Here is a 25,146-nt window from a genome sequence, read left to right as displayed (position 1 = left end):
TTTGTGGAATTTTTTTTGCTGAATTATCCCAATTAATTCTGACTTAAAAATGTATTTGGAGTTCACTCAAGAGGAGGGAGCAGTCAGATCCTGTAAATGACAGTGCCGAATTATGATAAGATTTGTGCATTGGATTGCATGCAAACTAATTTTACTTACCCACTTGACAGCCATGGGGGAGTAACATTACTCATCTCAGATGTGAAAAGATAGTATTCTAATGGGCTCATTCATCCACTCTCCTCACATTGTCTTTCAATTATCATTTCCGTACTCCCCCTTCGTATCTGTACAGCTGTACTTTCACAACATCATGAGCTGCTCACAATTTTCTTCATAGGTTTCATCTCTAACATTCCCAGATGATCAGTTGGGACAGATGAAGCTGTTTCCCTGTGGTCGCATGTCATGCTGTAGTCAGGGCCTCCGTATGGAAAGTGACTGCAGATTATATTGTTTGCATTCTAAGCTGTTTGCTCTCAGGATTCCAGTGAATCTGGAATTTTAAGTAACTTACTGTTGATTACATACCACATTTAACTATCAAATAGACACTGAATTCAGGTAATGTACACTGTGAGAGATGACGAAAACAATTATTAAACTGAAATGCAATAAATAAGTAAACTTACAACAGTTGTGCTGTTTGAAAAAAAACACTCTTGTTTTAATCGAATTTTGGGGAAAGGGAACATGTTTTAAATTCCACACCCTTGTTTTTAGCAATTTCTATCAGGAGCCTTTGCTCTCTATCTCCTTTTTGCTTCTTGTTTTTTTTTACTTATGTACCTTATATTCATCCATTGTATATTCTCAATGCATTTTTCTTGTTTGCTTCTTTATCATTTGTTACTGTTTCACTTTTTCATTTCCTTTCCTTTTATTTCTTAGATTATTTTTTATGTTATTGTTATTACTTTTCCATTATCATCAATATTGTCTTTCACTCCTGTGAACTTAACTGTGATCTTTTGGTTTTGTCATTCATCTCCTGGTTCTATCCTCACAATCCCTCAGATCTGTTGTGTATCCCATGCTTCTTAGAAAAGTCAATAAGGAGAAAAGGCCATTCGGCCCACCAAACCTTGTCCCTCTAGTATTAAAACCTTCCCAGCCTAGCATCCAACTGTGTTTTGAACTCCCATAATATCTGTGTCTCCATCATGTTGCTAGGCAGATTATTCCAGACATTTATTACCTTTAGTATGAAGAAGTTTCTTCTGGCATCTTTCCTAAATTTATTTTCTACAAGTTTTTCTTCATAACCTCTTGTCCTATTATCATTTCTTATTATGAAGTGATATTCAGGATTAGGCCTATCGCAGCTATTTAATATTTTAATAGCTTCAGTGAAATCTGTCAGCAGCCATCTTTTTACCAGGATGTAGAGATTGAGCTTTTTTAACCTTTCCTTATAAGTCATACTCCCTTACACTTAGAATCATTCTTCTTATTCTTCTCTGCACCCTTGCAAAATTTGCAGAATTCTTTTGTAGGGTGGAGCAAGTCCGTACATAGTATTGCAAATAAAGCCCGACCAGTGAATTGTACAGCCTCAGCATAACCTCAACATACACATGTTCTATGGTTTTGGCATTCGTCCTAGTATTTTATTATCTTTACGAAATGCCTCACCATGTTGTCTAGACATTGCCAGAGATTATTCCACTATTAATTCCAGATCCTTTTTTGAGTCACCTTGTACTAATCCTGTTCCATTCATTTTGCAGCTATTAGTTAATCCAATGTGCAACACTTGATTTTGTCAGTATTAAACTTTGTCCGTCCGGCCATTCCATAAATGATCCAAATCACTCTGCAAATCCCTAGTTGCATCCTTGGTTGCACTACAATTTTAATGTCAAATGCAAATTTGACAATCTTGCAGTTGGTTTCAGGAAATGTATGTAAACAGGTCCAAGTAGTGACTGTGGAACATCACTCAACACTTGCCCCCACTCTGACAAAACACCCTCACTAGCACCCACTGTTTCCTGATTTGTATCCAGTCCCATATTTTACCCTGCATTCCCATGCCTTTCTGTTTTAAGAAAAGAGCTTTCATTTTCACATCCTCTGGATATCCCATGGTGCTTCTTAGCCAATGAATTACTTTTGAGTAAGCAATCTCCCAGCCAATTTATGCACAGCAATAATCCATAAACAGCAAATGAGATAAATGACCAATTAATCGGTTTTGGTGGTGTTGGTTGATGAATGTATAGTACATTGGAAGAATTCCCTGATCTTCCTCAAATAGTACCATGGGATCATTTAATATCCACCTGAATAGGCACATGGAAGCCTTGGATTAATGTCTCCTTCCAGCAGATCTGACAATGCAATACCTCTTCAGTACTGTACTGAAGAGTTGGCCTAAATTGTGTGCTCAAGCCCTGGAGTGGGTTTTAAACCTACAACCTTTTGATTGTGAGGTGAGAGTGTTATCAACTGAACCAAACTGACATAATTAGAAATCTTACACTTGATCACATCAATTGGCTGCTGAAAGTCCAAGCAAATTATACCATAACAAATTCCACAGTGTTTTGTCAGTAATGCCCACCATAAAAGTCAAGAAGGTTTGTGAAGTATGATCTTCATCTTCTAAAACAGGTACATCTCCAACTAGCTCCTCAGAATGGATTCCATTACTTTGCCTAGTGTGGAAGTTTGGCTAATAGTCTCTAGTTCCTTGGATTGGATTTACCTCCTTCTTAACCTTCTTAAATGGGCATTATATTCATCTGCTCCCAACCATATAGTACCTCACTATTCCCAGTTATTTCTCTGATGATGGCCAGCACCTCTCCTTCAACACCTTTGAATAAATGCCATCAGGCCTAGGGGGAAGATTTTCATCTCGCTAGCATCCCATTTATGCCTATAAATGGGGTAGTAGTCAGACAACAATTAGAGGGGAAAAAACACCAACTTACCACTTCAGGTCTGCAGGCCTCAATTTAAGCAGCCAGCGCTTCCTCGTGTACAGGCGGGGGCCCAATTAAAATATTCTACAGGGGTCAATTGAAGTTATCAAGACCCCCAATGCCATTTTCATCTCAAACAATGCTGCCACCATTACTTCCTCAACCCACCCACAAACCATGGCAATTCTACCGTGACTGGAAGGAGAAGAGGAGCAACAGGATGAAGGAGCAAACAGAGCTACAGTTGCAGGGTGAGCTGATAAAAGGTGGTGTGCTTGCAGGAATCCTTACCCTCCTGGTAGAGAGTATAGGCCCAGGACAACATACCTGTAGTTGTCTGATGAGCTGTGCATAAGGAAGCTGTGCTTCTCTAGGGAGGCTGTCACAGAGCCTTGTTGCCTCCTGCAACACGCTGCCACAACCAGCACTCCATTGCTTGTTGCCGTCAGGGTCACTGTAAACCTGAAATTCTTTTCCTCCAGCTCTTTCCAGGCTGCAATGGGGGATAGCAGTAACATCAGTCAATCTGCGGTCCATGCTTGCATTAAACAGGTGACTGATGCCATGTTTGCTGAAGCAAATACTTTTATCACATGGGCAACTGGAAACAGCAGAATAAAGCTCTGGGAATTGCAGGCTTCCCCCGAGTCCAGGGCATCTTTTACTGTACCTATGTCACCTTGAGGGCCCCTTCTGACACGCCCACTGCTTTCATGAATCGCAAGAACTTCCACTCCATTAATGTGCAGCTGGTGTGTGATCACCAGCAGCACATCATGGAAGTCTGTACTTGCTTTCCTGGCAGCTGCCATGATGTATTTATATTGTGGGAGTCCTCCATTCATCCACTCTTTGCCCCTACACGGCAACTGAGAGGCTGGCTGCTTGGGGAGGGACAGGGGCAATCACCTGCACACTTGGCTTATGACTCCTCTCAGGCACCCACGTTTGGCGGCTGAAGTGTGCTACAATCAGATCCACGGGTCAACTAGAAACACTCATTGGACAGACTATTGGAGTCCTCAAATCTGCTAAATTCATGGATACCATTTTTTAGGCGTCCTAGGCAGACACCTAAAATAGGTGTTGGGTGCTTTAAATGTGGGGCCTACCGCCAATTGAAGGACCCCTCTGCAAAATTTGTTCCTGATGAGCGGGGCAGGCATTGGGAATACTCCACTCAGGATTCTTCAGCCACCAACAAGAGGTTTATTTTTTTAAAAACAACTTTCTGTGGAGCCAGGAGGAGCAGACGTGCACCCCCCAACTCCCCAGTCCTGGCGATCGCACCCCTCCCCCACCCCACCATTGCCTGATCCGACACCCTTCCCCGAGATTACCTTTCGGCTGCTTCTGAAGGCCCGAAATAGATTTTTCTCGTGGGGTGATCTGCCTGACAAGGCGCAACCGGAGCCGTCAGCTTGCCTCGAAGATGAGGCCTGAGGCTCTCAGGCCTCTCTGTTTGGGCGCGCTCTGCTCACGCAGCACCGGGTCTGGGCCCGATCGTGGATCCCAGTCTAATTTGTATCTCACCCGTGTTCTCATGAGAGCATTCCGAGGGAAACTGAGGGAACACAGCCTGTGATTTTTTTTCTGTATCCTTTAATTTTAATGGGCAGAGGAACATGAGCTGGTGCCCCCATGGTTTGATGCAATGCGCTCACTCTGTGTGAGGACCCCTCCTTGCTGGAAGTACAAAACTGGTCCTAAAGGGCAAAACTTTCCAAGATGTCATGGCAGCGGCCGAGACTCGCACGCAGTAGGCAACTGCTGCTTGCAGAGTGCTCCTGGTGGTGTGGGGCCTCAAAGTTCAGCCCAGAACGTACAATTATACCAGGATGCAAATCAATGAAATAAGCATTTAAAGAGTGATAAGAAACAGCTCAAATCAATACCAAAGTTCATTTGTACCACCATTTTTCAACTAAAGTCATTTGGTTACTACACAAGTTATCTGAAATTCTTACTAATGCAGGGATACCTGGATGAACACGAACAAGCAGATTAGTAATGAATCTTTTCAGGCTCCACTCAAAAGAAATAAAAGTCTTAATTGCAATGTTTGATTATCAGATTCTAAAAGTGACGTGGTTATAAAAAATATTATTTATTTTTCCCCGTTAGCCCAAACAGCCTGATCAATAACTGAGGTTGAAGCAATACTTGAGTCTGAGGAATGCACTTGGGATTTTAAACTGAGTTTAATTTTCTACATGAATAAGGAGATAGCTCCTGACCCCAAATGTTTGCACCAAAATAGGTCTTGACATGCTCGTAGCCACATTATTCCTGTCAAACAAACCTGTGGAATCAAACAGTTTAACATTAAGAGCTAAAAGAATTCACTTAGTGAAAACTGCTTTGGTAATGCGATCCATTTAATGATATTTTGTAATTCTATGCACCAGTTATTGCTGTAAATAAATGGGGCTCATTTTTTTAAGTGAAGAATAATGAAAGATATTAATACTAGTAAAATGTGATATGAAAATAGAGGGAATCTGAACCCTCCATCTAAGTTACACTGTGGGTATTGTTAAAATCAATGCAAATTAAACAGCCAGTATTTCACTACAGGGCAGTTTAAGCTCTTGGAACAAAAGATTACTTGGCAAGCTCTTCTGATAGTTTGCTAAATTCCACTGTAAGGAGAAGGTTGCAATGTAGGAATATGCATACTCAAAATGATGCAGTGCAACCATCATACACCAGTAAAGTACTTTGCACACGGGCGATAATGTTGCTTTAACTCTTTTTTTGCATGAATAAGTGACAAGTAATAGTGCTGAGCAAACAGAACCCCTTTTTTTCACTTGTTATCCCCACAGTGGCGATACCAAATGCTCTCTGCCCAGGTATGACATAGGTCGAATGCAATGGAAATACACTCTTACATTGTGCTAACAAAGTGCTGCGGCCTCATACAAACAACCCTCGCTGCGCCAGTCTGCTATTTCCTTTTACCACAGTCTCTGCTTTGTTACCTCTTTAAGTGTGATTGTCAGATTAGTGCCTGACTTGAAATTAGTTTTTTTTTGTGTTGCTGACGCCTGACTGGATTGAGATTGACCTAAGCTTATTTTAGTATTAAGATCCCCTTAATATCTATCAGAGGAGAAAAATGATCAGCTCCAAAGTGACCAACCTACAGATTTATTACCTCCTGTACCATCCACCCACCCCCCCCCTCCATTTCTTTGTGTAGGAGCCGTGGGTGTGTTAGAAAAGCACTTGCATTTGGCCCATGACCAGAGGAATGTTGAATGTAGACATTGTTAGTGGGCTACACAGCTGGGGCACTTGGAAATGAATTTCTACACTGCTCCTAGCCAACAGGGGAAAGTAACTGTGTAAAATCCATATGATTCATTTGTTGTTCTGCTGATGCACCACAGAAATGTAACAGTTCAGTGTTTATGTTCAGTCCAAAGCTGCCTCCAACTATAAGAAGGTGAAAGGTTATGTGCTGCTTATGTTAGAAAGAGGCCTTACCTCTTTTGGGAGAACATTAATTAACTACTGTGAATAAGAATGTTGCCAAAATTTCAAAAAGAGCAGAACTGAAAACTATTGCTATGAATGATTCTTTAGTTTCCCCAGTAATTCCCACCAACTGACTATTAGCTCTACCTCTTCCTCTACAAAAGGGGAAACATTTCAGCTTGCGAATAGTCGAGTTTATGTTTGCTTAAATCCTATAGATTAGTGGCACTTTATATGGTGTTCAGTGCAGCAAGCAAGCACTGCATTTGCATACTAATTCTGCTCAATCTCGCATCTGTTTGGTGCATTAAACACTGCGACCTATTGAACTGTGCCAGGAGCACACATTGGCACAGGCCCACCTCAAAACTTCTGGCTTCCGATGAAGGCTCCATTCAAAATATTAACTATTTTTTTTTCTTATTCAGACGCTGATGGATCTGCTCTGTATTTCCAGCACATTCTGTTTTGATGTCACATTTCAGGATCTCAATCCGTGCTCTGAGATCTGAATCAGTAACGAGTGCAGGGTGCAAAATTAGAATTTGGCTTTAAATCCCAACAACAACAACTTGCATTTATATGGAGCCTTTAATGTAGTAAAACGCCCAAAGGCGCTTCACAGCAGCGATTATCAAACAAAATTTGACATCGAGTTACAGAAGGAGATATTAGGACAGGTGACAAGAGGTAGGTTTTAAGGAGGGTCTTAAAGGAGCAGGGAGAGCTTTAGGGAGGGAGCTCCCAACACTTAGGGCCCAGGCAGCTGAAGGCACGGCCGCCAGTGGTGGAGTAATGAAAATCGGGGATGAGCAAGACAAATCCCACACATCTGAAAGAAATAGACCATTTCCCTTGAACACACCCTCCTTCACACCTGGGTTGTTACTGCTGCACAACAGCTTCCCTGCACATGAATGTACAATAAATTTTTCCCAATAGATTACTCGAGATTTTAAATCCATACACATGCAGCAACTAAAGTAGCTAGGGAGAAAATTACTTTGTGGGAGTGGATGCTGGTTATTGGAGAATGGGAATGATTGGGGAATCAGTGACCTTTTTTTGCTCTCTAGCTGATGATTTGTAAAGCCATCCTTAATATAAACTAGATTTTTTTTTGTGAGCTAACAGGAACACATTTTTATACAAATTCACCAAATCTGCTATCTGTTTAAATTCAAAACATGCCACTAAAAATACTATTTTGCCAGCAGGGACCTTTCACTGACAGATAATTGGATCATGAGCTCTTTTCTTTTTATGAAGTAGCCTGTTTAGTAATAGGGAAAATGGCAGCAGATGAATTAAGCTAACAATTTTGCAATACAGATGGTTTGAACAGTTTCACTGGTTGTATTAGTGATGGAGATCCCTCTCTTGAAACTGTTTAGAATATTTATTGTAAACTCAGAGGAGGTTTATTTCAGTCAGTCAGCCATCATAAACAAACTGGCCACAAATACCACACGACTTTATTATTATATGTTCCCTCTGTCAGTTCCTGTGGCTGTCTGTCTGTTGTCGGCCTTAAATTCATATCCTTTTTTTCATAAGGTCTCACAACACATTATCTCAGATTTGATCTTCTATCTGGTCTTTTTGCAATTGTGAGAAAAGAGTGGTAAGAATATGGAACTCACTACCACAAGAAGTGGTTGAGGCGAATAGCATAGATGCATTTAAGGAGAAGCTAGATAATTGTACGAGGGAGAAAGGAATAGAAGATTATGCTGATAGGGTTAGATGAAGAGGGGTGGGAGGAGGCTCGTGTGGAGCATAAATACTGGCACAGATCAGTTGGGCCAAATTTCTGTGCTGTAGACTCTATGTAATTCTATCTAATTGAGACCCATTGCATCACCTTCCAAAGGTAGCTATCATGACACATCTACCCGACCCATCACAATCTTCCCGCTGTAATGCTCTCTGTTGTTGGACAAAGACCACTCCTCATTACTTCAGTGTTGGTTGTTCTGCTCTCTTAGCTGATTCCCCTTGCACAGTGTAACCCGAGATATCCAGCTTCAGTCTCTGTAGGCTTGATCCGACTGCTGTCATATTTCTTACTACTAGACTGTCTACCGTCATATTCTGAAACGTGTTTCAAGCAAACGTTCTAGAAGAGATCACACCTGTAACATTCAAGTCAATTATGGTGAAGCAACTCTTGAAAGATCATTAGAAAAAAAACATACATACTGGCCAAGATTGGTGCAATGTCAATTCTTATTTTCTGGAAATCTTCTCTGTTCCTTTTATTAGATATAAAGGTTCTCCTGTTATTTATGTGTCCATGTCTGTGAGAAGGAAACTCTTTCCTCCTTTTTTAAAAATTCATTCATGGGATGTGGGTGTTGCTGGCAAGGCCAGCATTTATTGCCCATCCCTAATTGCTCTTTGAGAAGGTGGTGGTGAGCTACCTTCTTGTACAACTGAGTGGCTTGCTAGGCCATTTCAGAAGGTGATTAAGAATCAACCACATAGCTGTGGGTCTGGAGTCACATATAGGCCAGATCAGGTAAGGATGGCAGGTTTCCTTCCCTAAAGGACATTAGTGAACCAGATGAGTTTTTATGACAATCCAGTAGTTTCATGGCCACCATTACTGATACTATTTTTTTTTAATTCCAGAATTTTATTTAATTAATTGAATTTAAATTTGCCAGCTGATATGGTGGTATTTGAGCTCATGACTCTGGATTATTAGTCCAGGCCTCTGGATTACTAATCTAGTAACATAACCACTATGCTACCGTACCTCCCCAGACAGATTTTGCAGACAATTCCATGTTGCAGTTTAATAAGGTTCTCTCCCTGATTTTATTCACGAGGAAAGCTGAGGTGCTTTATACATGGAACTGCTTTTTAGTTTGCTTTACTCGCCCTCTACAGAGTGGAGGCCAAAGGCCAAGTGAGGTCTCATTGTATCTCCTCACCATCATTTCCTATTGCTGTTTCAAAATAGCGCTGTGGGACTAGTCCAGATCTTCAAAACTTCAGAGGAGATAAGTTTTTATTCAATAATGAGTGCAGGCACTGATAGCAATACAGGTCACATTATCATTTTAAGAATATTAATATTTAGGGCTTTTTTAACTGAAATCATTGATGGGTGTTAAAATAGGATAAATTAAATCCTTAACGATGGTGCCGTGTTTTTCAGAATTACAATTGAGTGCTACATCTTATATATATTCCCCTCTTGATTAATGCCAAATTTACAGAAGATTCTTTAGACCCTGAGCAGAAATGTACTGTATTTTTGAGGATCTCGCCTCCCCACCCACAAAGTGGAGGTCTTATTATGTCAACAATATCAGTTAGTTTCTATGCGACATAGGTCCCTGAGGCTTTTTAATAAGCTGATGTGTAGGTCTAGATCTATAGTTAATTTTTCATGGAGCACATTTCCATCAATAGAAGGTTATATTTTTGTAGGACTTTTAGATAGGAAGTAGAAAAATCAATTCAATTGAAACCAAGGGTTAAATCCAATGAAAAACCAGAATGGTAACCTTAGCTAAGAAAAGATTGTAAAATGCTTTTGTCCTTTTAACTGATCTAATAATTAGGTGTGTCTATGGTGCAAATACGGCCTCATTTAAACTGGAGAAACAGCACTAAAAGCAGAAGGATAATTACACTATGGTATAATGAGTGTCTCATTCAGTGATCAAAGGTCATATCTTAACATTTTGTTTTCATTAATCAATGATAGCACCATGCACTCAGAAGCTGGCTGGTTACGTGAATTGCCTGGTCCTCCAGTGAGCCCGATGCTCTCTTTCTTCTCCATCCTACTTATTGGCCACAGTGACTAAAAGCAACAATGTACATGTCCACAAGAACTTATATGCCTTGAAATTAAGCTCTGTAAACATTAGTATGTGAACGCATAACGTGTTCTAAAGTCATGCACCTTACTTAATCAGCCTGAGTACACAGACATCACTGGCGCTGGCCAATTAAAATGAATAAAATCACCCAAAAACCTGCTGCAACAGTTTCCCCATTCACGCCCGTGTAAATGCATTTGGGGTCCTATTGACACTGCAGAACCCTGTAGGTTAGAATCACAGATGGTGGGAACTAGGCGGCATCCAAGTGGGTAAGTAACCCCCTCTATTTTAACTGCCCACGGGCGGGTAGGATTAATAGCCACCCCTACATTAAGAACTAACCTTCTTAAGTAGCTCACTGACAGGTTCGTTATAAGTATTTTGCTATAATAAGCTTGCTATTAATGCAGCTTGCATGTTTTTCTCCCTCAGGCTGGATATTCAAGCCTCCTGTTCCGTCATGAAGGCTGGCCTTTGTGTCTCCATGAGAAGGTAGTGATACAGTTGTCATCTTTCAACATCTTTCTTCTGCGTCCTGGTGATTTTTATCTACAGATTCTACCTGTTGGAAGGCAGTCTGCGCGAATTGTGCTGAAATGCCTGGGCAGAGATCTCTGCAGTGTGGAGGAGAAGCTTGTACCAGAAGTATCCTACACCAATATTTTTACAGTGGAATGGCTGGGAACGCTAAACAGTGAACGTGTTGGCACACCATTGCACACTTGCCTGTTGGCCACAGATAATGGAGTTGTGAAAGTGCCTTGGACTAAAATAGTAAACCCTGAATTTGTAAATAAAGCCAAGGTAACGCCAACAACTGGACACAAAACTTATTCTGTTCAGGAAACAGAAAATGACTATGGTGCTGCTAGGATGACAATGCAGATAGGTATGGAGGGTAATCATTTGTTTAAGTCTTCTGAGGCAGACTCTGATGCTAAAGATGACAAAAATATGTTACCAAACATGACACAAATAGAAGGTGCAAAATGTCTGAGCCACCAGCCTGTGATATTGGGAAAAGTCTCACCAGACCTATGTGAAGAATCCAATGAAAATGTTGAAGGAGATTATGTGGACTTAATGATGTTTTCTAAAGAAATATGCTCTGATAAGAGGGCCGCACATCCTCCGTATAAGAATGGAGAATCTTCAGTAGTTCCAATGAATGGTACATGGGCATGTGGAGGGACAATAAGGTTTGCTGCAGAACCGTGCACACCATGCTTGAGCAGAAGGTCAAACAGAAATTTAGAACAGCAAGAGATGAAATGTCGTTATCGTGAATCTTACATGGAAGCTCTGCAAAACCCTTTGAACTTTGGGTTCAGTTTACAGGAAGCAGAACCTTCTAAAAAGAAAAAGGAAGAATTCTTGATCAACCATGAGCTCAACAGTGGTTCAAAAAATCTAGTCTGCTACAGGCAAAACCAGGAACCTAAGAATTCTAGTAGGTCTACTGCCACACCACCATGTAAGGCAACAAATAAGGATAGATTATTGGAACATCTCATTCCACGTCCCACCTCGTTTAAGGAACCATATCGATCTATAGCCAAATGTGATCCTCATGGATGGTTGCCACCTTCAGACACTTCCAACAGACATTCAGTTCCCAATAGTCAAAGGTCATGTTTGCCAACTGGTGATGTTGTGTCCTCAGAAATTGTGCCTAGCAGGAAAATTGTGCAAGTTACAAAAAAGTGTTCAGTTGGTTACATATCTCCAAGAATCCGCAGATATAAATCCCAGGGAAAAGGTAAATATATACAGAATTATGCTTATGCGGAAAATTTGAGAGTACGTAACTATCATAACTATTGTCTGAGCTGCTTAGTGGAAATAAAGCACAATCGCCTTATTTTCCTTTCTTTTGAAATACGTCAAAATTTAGTTATAATCAGATAGCCCCTTCTGAAATTAACATAGATTAGAATAAGTACTGAGCCTTTTTGGCGAACCATTAGATAAAAGAGTAAAAAAATCAAGGACTTGATCCATATAAAAGTGGTGATATTCAGAGTTCATAAACACCTTGGCCCTGAAATCCATGGCCCTTCCAGTGCACTCAAACTGTAATTTAGGTGGGAGCCTGCCGGATGGGTCATAAATTAGGCAAGACGTGCTCCCCTGCAGATCTTTGTGACCATTCAGTTTTATTCTGGTTTGCTTTGAAGGCATTTATGTTTTTACGGTATTATATTTATCAAAACTAGAAATATTCTTGTTGTACATCTCATGCGCTGTTAATTAGTATGAAAAGCAAACAAAATATTATACACATTTTCTTATAGTTGATTCACTAGAATATTAACATTGATGAAACAGGAGCATCTGTTTTAAATGCTAATATTCCAATAAATCAATTTACCTTATCATTTGATTTTAGATTATTCATGAAAAAATATTTACCATCTTTCTTTTGCCTTTCATGCTAATTATCAGCCATTAATATGAAGAAGCAAAAATATTAATAGGGGGTGACTTTCCTCGGGGCTGCTTCAGTGTCAACAGGGTATCTACTGAACATCCGCTGAAGTTATGGTGACGGAGCAGGAGGAGCCCATGAGAAATTCATGGCATTGCTTATTGGGCCTAACCAGCCATTTCCTGTACCTAATAATTCCTACATTCTTAGTCCTATTTACTACTTGAGCAAATCATGATAACAAATTTGTTAAAAGTTGGCCAGTTATGATTTGAGCCATGCATTTTTGGGCATTTTCATAATTGTCTCTGTTATTTTGAACCTTATAGTAGAAGAAATTGCATGTTCACATTCATATTTAATGTCGAACCAGTAACTTCTTAGTTGTGATATTAGATATACACCCAGCGTTATGAAAGCATAAGCCACGATTTTAAGAGGGGGAGGGACAGGCACAGTGCGTGCGAGCCCCGAGGTGGGTGGCGAACCCGGGGAGTCCAGGGGCGTGGAGGCCCGGTCGATCTTACTGGCCGGGCCTCATTACCATAAACTTTCTCGGTGACTCGACCGAACGCGGCCAGATCCACTACCTGGCTGACAGGTGGGAGCGGGAATTCATCAGCCGGGGACCCATGGGAATGGTCCCGGCAGTCAGGTAAGTAGTGAGGGGCGGGCTCTGGATGCAAATGGAGGGAGGGGTTGGGAGCCCGAGACAAGGGAGGCTGAAGGCTTCCTTTTGAGGCCAGCGGGAGCATTCCTACCCCTCATGTTCCGAAAGCAAACCCAAAAAAATTTTAATAACTTACCTGCCTGGGCCTCTTATGGCCCTCGACTCAGTTCCCGGCAGGTTTGCCTAACGGTGAAGCTGTCACTGCTCCCCCACTCAGGTCTCTAACTAAAATTGCCGATCGGGTCCCGATAACAGCGGGATCAAAGGGGTAAGTTACTGTCCTCATTTTAACTGCACTCCCTGGCCAGTTTGCACCAGGCAGGGGGAGTTAAAATCAGTGCCTCAAAGTTTGTGCTTCCCTAATCTTCACAGCAGGACATATTTTACTAGATATCAGAAGTAATATTTTTTCTCATGAGCCTATTGTTGCCCAGCTATAGGAAATGCAGTGTGTACTCAACGTGTTGCCCAACGTGTTGACCCATGATGTAATCCTCTGTATATTAAGGTATTAATGATTTACGTCATGCCATTGAGAGGGAAGTATTGAACAAAAACCAAACATGATATGGTGGGAGAACTGGTTCCAACAAAAATTGAAAAAATGAGCTCTTGTTTTACAACCTTGAGCTGTTTAATTAGGTCTGCTGAACACTTCTCTGAAAGTTGATAAGGAATATACATTAAAATATTTAGATAGTTAATCCATTTCTCAGTGGATGAAAGTTCATGAATGAAACAAGTTGGAGGGCCACTTAGATTAGGAATGAGAGGCCTGGGTGATAAATCATGTGAGCTATTGGAACAAGATTGCTGCTCTTCTGAGTATGGGTTATAAGTATGTTGTAAATGTAATTTATAAGGTAGAATGTTGTTTGTTATAATAATAACATCCTTACACAAATTAGGAATACTTTAGGTACAAATTGGATAAATAGTTCACTTGTTCTGCTCCTCAGCTCTGTCATCCAGGAATGACTTAATCTTCCATGGTTCAAAGATTTTGTTTAAAACACTTTGATGCAAATCCATAGAATGTTAAGCCCACCTCAGTCTTTAGTAAAGCTTTCATCACTTCTACCGCTGTTTTAAACTTTCTAAAATCGTAACATAGCAACAGTGATCTGTAAAGCAAGATATTGCAGCATCCATCTTAATATCAAACACCCAAGCCTTAGGCCACTGCCATTCGTTTGGACTCACACGCATTGTCTCGTGTCCAACTACCATATTCTACAACTGCAGCATCCAGTCAACACCCCGATGCTCTTCCTATTTGGCCATGTTCCAGTTCCTCAGTATAAATGCTTCAGGCTGCTACCTGTAGAGACTACGATTTAGAACCACAAACGCACAAGGTTCCTTCTATGTTTCAGTTTTCAATCATTCACAGCCGTGTTTGAACCAGTCTTCTTTATGGCCCTGTCCATTATGTGCAGTTAGAACAGAAATGTTACATAAACAGACACCTTACCCTTTTCACATACCATTATTTTGAAATATTGAGGCAATGTTCTTGTAATGTTGTAAAAATTAAGTCTATCAAAACATTTTTAAAAAAGTTTTCAACCAGATGTTTAAATGGGATAATCCTAGTTAATCTAGCTGGATTTCTGGCTCAGAATTTTCCTCTCTCCTATCATCCTATATTTGAACACACAAATGTAAGTGGTGGCAACATCTGCATCATGATGACATTTCTTTCTCTGTATTTATTTAGTTCAATTCCTTTCTACAAAAGGTATTAACTCTTTTCCTGGTATGGTTACATGGAAACCAACAATTTTCCAGAACTTCACTGGCCATCATCATGTATAAGTCTAGACAATGAGTACTGACAGGCTATTGAACTGTAGGAGGCATTCCATACACGTCCAATCTGTTCTCAGCTGTAATGCCAAGCATGCATACTTCTCAGCGGGGTCATTGGATAGTAATAAGAAGCAGAAACCCTGGAGAATTTTGTCCCTTTCGTGGTCTACGGGCGTTAAGCCAAATGTCACAAATCTACTATCATCTCAGCCAAAATCGGCTAATTCACTATGGCCTGGGGAATGGAACTCGCCATCTTCTTGGTCTATATGGTTCAGTACCACATTGGGCAGTGCATCTATTCACTAAGCCATAGGAAATGTTATTCTATATATTAATTAGCTAAATTCAGGAAACACTTTTACACAGAGGGTCTAGGAGAGTGAACCTGCAGAGCTGTGAAGTACTTCTTCATAATAGGTTATTTTGGTAGTTGTGTGGTCAATTTAATCCCATTGCAGATGCTTCTAAACTTCACTGACAAACAAGGAGGAATGGAAGTTATTCAGGATCTCAGGCACAGCAACAAAAATAGTGTGCTGATTATCTTCAGGATAGTTAGCATCGCATTACTACTAGAGCAAGACGCACTACTGGTCGGTGACCTGTGCCCCAGTTATACTTTTTGAAACCGGTATCATACCAAAACCATTTTTGGAGCAGTGAAGAGTTACATAGCTGGGCACATCACTTTCAAATTAAGGAAAGCAGAGATCTATGTGCCCATGGTGAAACAAATGCAACCTCCAGCTGTAGGCAATTTTTTTAAAGTTAGGGTAGACATCTTGTTTTCCATTACTGGAAACTTCAAACAGTCCAGTGATAGCCAAAATTGTTTTTCTAGATAACGTTCAAAAATTCTGCCACACCCTTGTGGCTATCATGCTTTAGCCAAGTACACCTCTAAGAGGTGGTCTCGAAAAACTCAAAGAATGCTGAATTGATGCAAGTTTGGCAGGATGGCCAACATTTATACTTATCATTTTGAAATGTGAAAACTGTTTTGCACCAGTTCAAGACATGCAGCATAACTACATAGAATTACATGGAATGTACAGCACAGAAACAGGCCATTCGGCCCAAAAGTTATATGCCGGTGTTTATGCTTCACAACCCTCTTCATCTAACCCTATCAGCATAACCTTCGATTCCTTTCTCCCTCGTGTATATATCTAGCTTCCCCTTAAATGCATCTATAAATGCAGCACATTTGCTAATAGTTTAGAATCAGCTAATGATTACAAGTTGTCAGTATATAACAAGGGAGTATTTTCAACAAAATCAAGTACAGATCAAGACCCCGATATTTACTCAGGGCCGTGAAGAGAGCAGGGAGGGGGAGGATTTCTGGACGGGAAACCTGGAAGTATGGGTTTGCCGGACGTCCTGACAATTCTGACGTTCAGGACGTCTTTTAAATTTTTTCAGCACGTTTCCCACCTGACATACAGCATGATTGATAGGCTGGCTGCCTGTTTGGACGGGAGAGCAGCTGGGGAGCGGATTCCAGGTAGGTGACATCAGGGTTGGACATTGGGAAGGTTCGGTCATCGGGCGGGGGAGGGGTGGTCGGAAATTGTGGAGGGGGATCAGAGATTGCAGGGGGGTTGGAGATTATGGAGGGGGATCAGAGATTGCAGGGGGGTCAGAGATTGTGGGGAGGGGGTCAGAGATTATGGGGCGGTCGGAGATTATGGAGGGGGGTCAGAGATTGCGGGTGGGTCCGTGATTGTGGGGGGGTCGGAGATTGTGGAGGGGGGTCAGAGATTGCGGGGGGAGGTCGGAGATTGTGGGGGTTTGGAGATCGTGGGGGCGGTCGTACATGGGGGAGGGGGATCACGTCAGATAGGGTTGTTAGGTCTGGAGAAAACACTCCTGCTCCTCCTGGCCCATAAGCAGTGCGATAAAGGCATTTACCTGTTGATCCGGGCCTTCTCGCCTCCTCTTACGTGACGTGAATCAGAAGGCCCGGGAATTCTGGGCCCCGGGAGTTAAAATAAAAAATCTATAAAAATGGAGGCCCGCAGCCTCCTTAAAAGATTTCACCGACCAACCTGCCTCCTGAAACGGATTGGTCACCAGTCCCTCCACCCGTCTCCGTTAAAACCGAAAGTGGGCAGGTTGGAGGCGAGTTGGGGTCTGGTTTGACATTTTTACAATTGTTACCTTCCCACCTGCCCCAAACTCATCCAACATTGGGGGTTAAAATTATCCCCCAGATGTTTCAGAGAAATATTTAAGCATTTCATTTATATGGTTTTATTGTGTACGTACAGAGGCAATGATCATGTGTTGAGACAAAATACATTAAAAAAAATCTAGCGCTTTTACTTCAGTGTTTCCTTTTCAATGCTCCAACTTTTCTAGTTAGCATTCTAGCCACTGACGATTTTTTGTGAGTGAAGCTGGCAACCAAATGTTTCATCATCCCTGCCCTCGGCTTCCTGATCATCAGTCTTCCTTAAATCGTGATCAATTTTGCCAGATGAAAGAGAATTCACCAGTGACAGTTTTAGTCTGTAGCCTTTGAAGATGATAAATGCAAGGCATAGTGAAGCAGTAGCAGCCCTTCATCTCAGGCCATTAAAAGATGGATTCAACGGCAGAGGTCATGCCCTAGAGTCTTGTGAAGATGTAAAATAAGAATAAGAGATACTTTTTCAATTCCTGGTATCAGAGTGTGTCCAAAGCAGACAGGGACAAATTGATGATGGTTGCATGCACTGTAAGTGATGTTATCCATGGTATCTGATACATAAATAATATATCAAAATCTTAAGATGGGATTTTGCTGTCTCGAGAATTGAATGTTGCAACAAAAGAAATAATCAGATCCATAACAGAAATTGGCAACTTACCTGCACTACTTTAGCCAGCCGAGGTAATGGGTATATGAAAGAATATAATATTTCCTTTTATTGGTTTTGTAGCATTTTTAAGGAGGGGATAGGTTGCTTTTCTCTCTCAATTCAATAGCGTTTTCCTCAGTCAATGGCATGGTGCAGTCTAACCTACAGACATCTCTATAGACCCTCCATTCATTGAACCTTCTAACACAAATGACCTGGCCAGGCCTGGCAAACTTATGTTGTTGAGGCAACCCAAATATGAATGAGAGTCTGGACTGGGGTAGAAATTAGGGACTCGATATATATGAAACACTTTGCCTGATCTTGGCAGAAGCTTCGAGTAGTCAGTAAAGGATCTAAAACTCAGTAAGATGAATGCTCACATGAATTACTGTCCTGAACTGTGATTAAATTTGATGCTAACAAGAAGAAATCAATCTTTTATCCTTAGACATGCCTCGGTGTAACAAAACTTGTATTTATATAGCTCCTTTAATGTAGTAAAATGTTCCAAGGCGCTTCACAGGAGCGATTATCAAACAAAATTTGACACCGAACCACATAAGGAGATATTAGGACAGGTGACCAAAGAGGTAGGTTTTCAAGACCGACTTAAATAAGGAGAGGTAGAAATGTGAATAGGTTTAGGGAGCAAATTCCACAGCTTAGGGCCTAGGCAGCTGATGGCACGGTCACCAATGGTGTAGCAATGGAAATCGGGGATGCGCAAGAGGCTAGAATTGGAGGAGCTCAGAGATCTCGGAGGGTTGTAGAGCTGGAGGAGGTTACAGAGATAAGGAGGGACAAGGCCATGGAGGGATTTGAACATAAGGATGAGAATTTTAAAATCGAGGTGTTGCTGGACTGGGAGCCAATGTAGGTCAGCGAGCACAGGGGTGACGAGTGAACGGGATTTGGTTTGAGTTAGGATACGGGTAGCAGAGTTTTGGATGAGCTCAAGTTTACGGAGGGTGGAAAGTGGGAGGCCGACCAGGAGAGCATTGGGATAGTGCAACTAAATTTTGTTGCTGTATATACACTCACTCTTTAAAATCTGTAGAGTTGAGTCATCAAAACATTTCTTTGCCTGTAACCTGTGCCCTACCTTTTATAATGTGGAGATGCCGGTGATGGACTGGGGTTGACAATTGTAAACAATTTTACAACACCAAGTTATAGTCCAGCAATTTTATTTTAAATTCACAAGCTTTCGGAGGCTTCCCCCTTCGTCAGGTGAACGATGTGAAATGAAGTCCTCGAAATGAAATCGCATTTATAATTCACAGAACAATGCTTGGTGAGTACAGACAGTTTTTTCAACTGCCCGTTGCCAAGACAATCAGTGTGCAGACAGACAGGTGTTACCTGCCAGGTCTCACAGAATATACAAATCACCAAAAAAAAAAAAACAACAAACAAAAAAAAACAGAGATAGAGAGGTAGAAACATAGAAAAGACAGCAACTGACCCGTTATATTAAAAACAGATAACATTTGTTCGCTGGTGGGGTAACGTGTAGCGTGACATGAACCCAAGATCCCGGTTGAGGCCGTCCTCATGGGTGCGGAACTTGGCTATCAATTTCTGCTCGACGATTTTGCGTTGTCGTGTGTCTCGAAGGCCGCCTTGGAGAACGCTTACCCGAAGGTCGGTGGATGAATGTCCATGACTGCTGAAGTGTTCCCCGACTGGGAGGGAACCCTCCTGTTTGGCGATTGTTGCGCGGTGTCCGTTCATCCGTTGTCGCAGCGTCTGCATGGTCTCGCCAATGTACCATGCTCTGGGGCATCCTTTCCTGCAACGTATGAGGTAGACAACGTTGGCCGAGTCACAGGAGTATGAACCATGCACCTGGTGGGTGGTGTCCTCTCGTGTGATGGTGGTATCTGTGTCGATGATCTGGCATGTCTTGCAGAGGTTACCGTGGCACTGATTGCCTTGGCAACGGGCAGTTGAAAAAACTGTCTGTACTCACCAAGCATTGTTCTGTGAATTATAAATGCGATTTCATTTCGAGGACTTCATTTCACATCGTTCACCTGACGAAGGGGGAAGCCTCCGAAAGCTTGTGAATTTAAAATAAAATTGCTGGACTATAACTTGGTGTTGTAAAATTGTCTACCTTTTATAGTCCTTAATCCTTTTTAATAATTTGTCCCAGTCCACCACTCCTATTTTCTGGCAGTTTAAGTCCCAGACTATCCTTTTGTAGCAATTCCTGTCACAAAGTCCTTTTGCATTTGGTTACAGTACAGTAATAGCAGGTGTCGTTTGTTTACACATTCTGCACCAGTTGGAGCCATTGACTGTGTACGCATTGTGCCTGAGATAGCTTTTTAAAGTATGTTTTAATAACAAGGGCAGGATCAGATTGCAAATGAGATTGACAGTGGATTGTTTGTAACTGCCATTGCAGTTTATTTCATATTTTTATACAGAAAATGGGCATAGAGGTTGTTACAGTTGTGGTCTTTTCAATCACTACATTACATTTCCCATTGACTGAAGATGCATCAATATCAGCAGTGGACTCAAACTGTGTCATTTTCCCAACATTTGGTGGAGGGAGTCATTATCTCTTATTTGGAGAAACCAAAGGGCAAACTGTCAGTCCCTCCCTCCTTAAAAAAACATTTATTCAATGTAAGATTTGTAGAAGAGAAATCGCATTGATCTGATCCAGTTCTGCACATGGACTTCAATGACAAGGCAATCTGGAGTGCCTTTCCTCACTCCTCCCTTCTTGTACTTTAATGTTCTTCAAAGGATCCCATGCAAGAAAACTTGCATGAATGAAATCTTTCCTAGCTGTAGTCAGAATCTATTCATTGCATGAATTGCTATTCACACAAAATTGGAATCTAAATCCCAACTAACTGCAGCACATTAAAGATTCACTGAGCTATAAAAAAGTGAATTTAGAATTCCTGCATTCTAAATGATTAATGGGTATCACACCAGTACACCGTTACTGAATAGTCATGATGCTCACAAATCTGTGATGTATCTATTTAAGGTGTTTTATATTATTGCAGTTTTATGTTTCTTGCAAATTTCCATACAATTGAAAATAGTATTTTGCTAAGACAATACAAAATATATTTAATAATTACCCCTAATATTTTAGTTATCTCATTCGCTCCAACTGCCCCCCCTACACAGAACTGTACACACACACACACACACACACACACACTCTCACACTCATTCACTCTCATGTTTAGCTCTCTGTGCAACAACTCATTCCCAGCGCAAGGGTTGAAACAAAACTTGGTCCAGGTAACTGCCACTGACTACCATAAAGTCCAAGACTGTGGTACGGCTTGACTTGCCCTTTCATTTTTTAGCTCTTCCCTTCCTGCTAGAAGCTGCCTTCTGGGCATAGCATGAGCTCACTACGTTTGTTATTTATTGTGAAACCTAAGCAAAGTTCATAGTGCAGGGTACCAAGGTTGAAAAGAGTAGGAGAGGAGACAAGGTAAATCAAGAAGTGATTAGGTGACACTAAGCCTTAGTTTTAAAAGCCTTCAGATTGTCGATGGAAGGGGAGGGCAGAATTCTGTTTTTAGCTGTTTTTGCTGTCTCTCTGGGGGTGCCATCGATCTTTCACCAGAGAGCCTCGTGGTAATTCCCAAGCCCATTTTACAGCTTGGAAGGAACAAGAGAGGGAAGTTCCGAGGATCAATGACCCTGCTATTATCAATAAAGGAGAGACAAGGAAAGTTATGACAAAACGAAACACAATAGAGGTTGGAGGCTAGAGGTGAGAGATGGGTGCCTATCAGATGGTAAGCTTTTTCCTTGTAATAAATACAAAAAATAACTCAGCAGGTTTGTCAACATCTGAAAGGAGGAAAGATGTGTTAATGTTAGATGGAGTATAATGTGGGGAAATGTGAGGTTATTCGCTTTGGTAGGAAAAATAGAAAACAGAATATTTTTAAATGGGGAGAAACTATTAAATGTTGGTGTTCAGAGGGATTTGGGTGTCCTTGTACATGAAATACAGAAAGTTAACATGTAGGTACAGCAAGCAATTAGGAAGGCAAATGGTATGTTGGCTTTTATTGTAAGAGGGTTGGAGTACAAGAGTAAGGAAGTCTTGCTGCAATTGTTCAGGGCTTTGGTGAGACCACACCTGGAGTACTGTGTGCAATTTTGGTCTCCTTACCTAAGGGGGTATAAACATGCCTTAGAGGCGGTGCAACGAAGGTTCACTAGATTGATTCCTGGGATGAGAGGGTTGTCCTATGAGGAAAGATTGAGTAGAATGGGCCTATGCTCTCTGGAGTTTAGAAAACTGAGAGGTGATCTCATTGAAGCATATAAGATTCTAAGAGGGCTTGACAGGGTAGATGCTGAGAGGCTGTTTCCCCTGCCTGGGGAGTCTAGAATTAGGGGCATAGTCTCAAGATAAGGGGTCAGACATTTAGGGCTGAGAAGAGGAGGAATTTGTTCATCAGAGGGTCGTGAATATTTGGAATTCTCTACCCCAGAGGGCTGTGGATGCTCAGTCGTTGAGTACATTCAAGACTGAGATCGGTAGATTTTTGGACTCTAAGGAAATCAAGGGATATGGGGATTGGGTGGGAAAGTAGAGTTGAGATCGAAGATCAGCCATGATCTTATTGAATGGTGGAGCAGACTTGAGGGGCCGTATGAACTATTCCTGCTCCGAGTTCTTATATTCTTATGTTCATATGCTTCATCAGAACTCAAGAAGCATTTTCTTGAACTTATCCAAATTGTGGAAGGTGTTAGAAGAGCCACTCCAAATTGAAATCAAGCGTGTAAAGCTGCCATCTACTTTGCTACAGTTTTATTTACATCTCCTCCTTAGTAAAAATAAAACTTTCAGGTATGTGGAAATGTGAAAGACACATTTAAATAATGCTGACACTAAACATGTCCTAAAGGCACTGACAGATCTAAACACTGGGCTCATCCATAATAGAAAACGTCCAGATCGATATGCAGGTCACCACTAGTTATCACCTGAACTGCTTTTAAAAGAAAATGAAAAACATCCTGCAGGTCACCAAACTCGAACTGTACATTGTTATATACAGGACAACATGTAAACTTAGAGTGTGATACAAAACAGTGATGAATTGACCAGGTCAGATGATGTCATAAACTACAAGATCAAAGGTCAAACCATTTGTCCACAACTGTTGTACCTCAAGATGTGTTACATAGGATTACATAGAATTACATAGAATGTATGGCACAGAAACAGGCCATTTGGCCCAACAGGTCCATGCCGATGTTTATGCTCCACACAAGCTTCCTCCCACCCTTCTTCATCAAACCCCATCAACATATCCTACTATTCCTTTCTCTCTCATGTGTTTATCTAGCTTCCCCTGAAATGCATCTATGCTATTCACCTCAACTACTCCTTGTGGTAACGAGTTCCACATTCTAACCACCCTCTGGGTAAAGAAGTTTCTCCTGAATTCCCTATTGGATTTATTAGCAACTATCTCATATTTTTATCCCTAGTTCTGGTCTCCTCCTCAAATGGAATCATCTTCTCTACATGTACCCTATCAAACCCTATCATAATTTTAAAGACCCCTATCAGGTCACTCCTCAGTCTTCTCTTTCCTAGAGAAAAGAGTCCCAGTCTGTTCAAACTTTCCTGATAGATATAAACTCTCAGTTCTGGTATCCTCTTAGTAAATCTTTTTTGCACCTTCTCTAGTGCTTCTATATCCTTTTTATAATATGGAGACTAGAACTGTTCACAGTACTCCAAGTGTGGTCTAACCAAGGTTCTATACAAGTTTAACATGACTTCCCTGCTTTTCAATTCTATCCCTTTAGAAATGAACCCCAGTGCGTTGATTGCTTTTTTATGGCCTTATTAACCCGTCTCGTTACTTTTAGTGATTTGTGTATCTGTACCCGCAGATCTCTCTGCTCCTCTACCCCATTTAGACTCTTATTTTCCAAGGAGTATGTGGCCTCCTTATTCTTCCTACCAAAATGCACCACCTCACACTTATCTATATTGAAATTCATTTGCCAGTTTATTAATGTCTTCTTGTATTTTGTTGCAGTCCTTCTCAGTATTAACTATACCCCCAATTTGGTGTCATCCGCAAATTTTGAAATTATACTGCTGATTCCCGGGCCCAAATCATTTATGTAAATAGTGAACAATGATGGTCCCAGCACCAATCCCTGTGGAACACAACTTCCCACTGTTTGCCTGTTTGACTAACTACCTTTAACCCATGCTCTCTGTTTTCTGTTTTGTAGCCAGCTTGCTATCCATTCTGCTACTTGTCCCCTGACTCCACATGCTTTGACCTTAGTCATGAGTTTACTATGTGATACCTTATCGAAGGCCTTTACAAAATCCAAATATATTACATCCACTGCACCGAACTTGTCTACCCTTTCTGTTACTTCTTCGAGGAATTCAATAAGGTTGGTCAAGCATGACCCTCCCTTCTGAAATCCGAGCTGACTATTCTTTGTTATATTTTCGATTTCTAGATGTTTTTCTGTTACATCTTTGAGTAAGGATTCCATTATCTTTCTTACCACCAATGTTAAGTTAATTGTTCTATAGTTCCCTAGACTTGTTTTATCTCCCTTTTTAAATATAGAAATCACATTTGTTGTCTGCCAGTCCTCTGGCACCATTCACTTTTGGAATGAATTTTTATATGTATGTAATAGTGCCTCTGCTATCTCTTCCCTAACAGCTTTTAATATACGCGGATGCAATCCATCCAGACCAGGGGTTTTATCCTCTCTAAGTTTGATTAGTTTATCAATTATCTCCCGCCTTTCTATCTTAAATGTCTTTATATCTTTTTTGATCTCTTCTTCTATTGTCATGCCCACCATGTTAGACTTCCTGGTAAATACTGAGACAAAGTAATTATTTAATATTTCTGCCATTTTGCTGTCATTACCGGTGAGTTTATTGTGTGTATCCCTTAGTGGTCCTGATTTTTCTTTTATTATTTATGTACATGCAGAATACTTTACTGTTTCTTTTTATATTCCTTGATAATTAACTTTGGTTTCTCTTTGCCTTCCTAATTGTTTTTTTGATTTATTTCCTAACCTTTTCATATTCCCTTTTGTCATCTTTTCCTTTAGCGTCTATGTA

At 41.0% G+C, this 25,146-nt stretch overlaps 1 protein-coding gene across 1 annotated transcript in view; it reads left to right on the top strand.

The window, feature by feature from the left end:
* LOC137335314 (pleckstrin homology domain-containing family G member 4B-like) overlaps window positions 1-25,146 on the top strand; it is a 156,287-nt gene that overhangs the window by 57,653 nt on the left and 73,488 nt on the right. Inside the window, exon 3 of the mRNA XM_068000631.1 lies at window positions 10,688-12,014. Within this exon, the coding sequence (XP_067856732.1) occupies window positions 10,688-12,014 (1,327 nt within the window). The remainder of the gene's footprint in view (window positions 1-10,687; window positions 12,015-25,146) is intronic.

Source organism: Heptranchias perlo, chromosome 19 (assembly GCF_035084215.1).
Source record: "Heptranchias perlo isolate sHepPer1 chromosome 19, sHepPer1.hap1, whole genome shotgun sequence".
NCBI lineage: Eukaryota > Metazoa > Chordata > Chondrichthyes > Hexanchiformes > Hexanchidae > Heptranchias > Heptranchias perlo.
The sequence above is the reverse complement of the archived record's forward strand: the minus strand, read 5'-3'. Positions and strand labels throughout refer to the sequence as shown.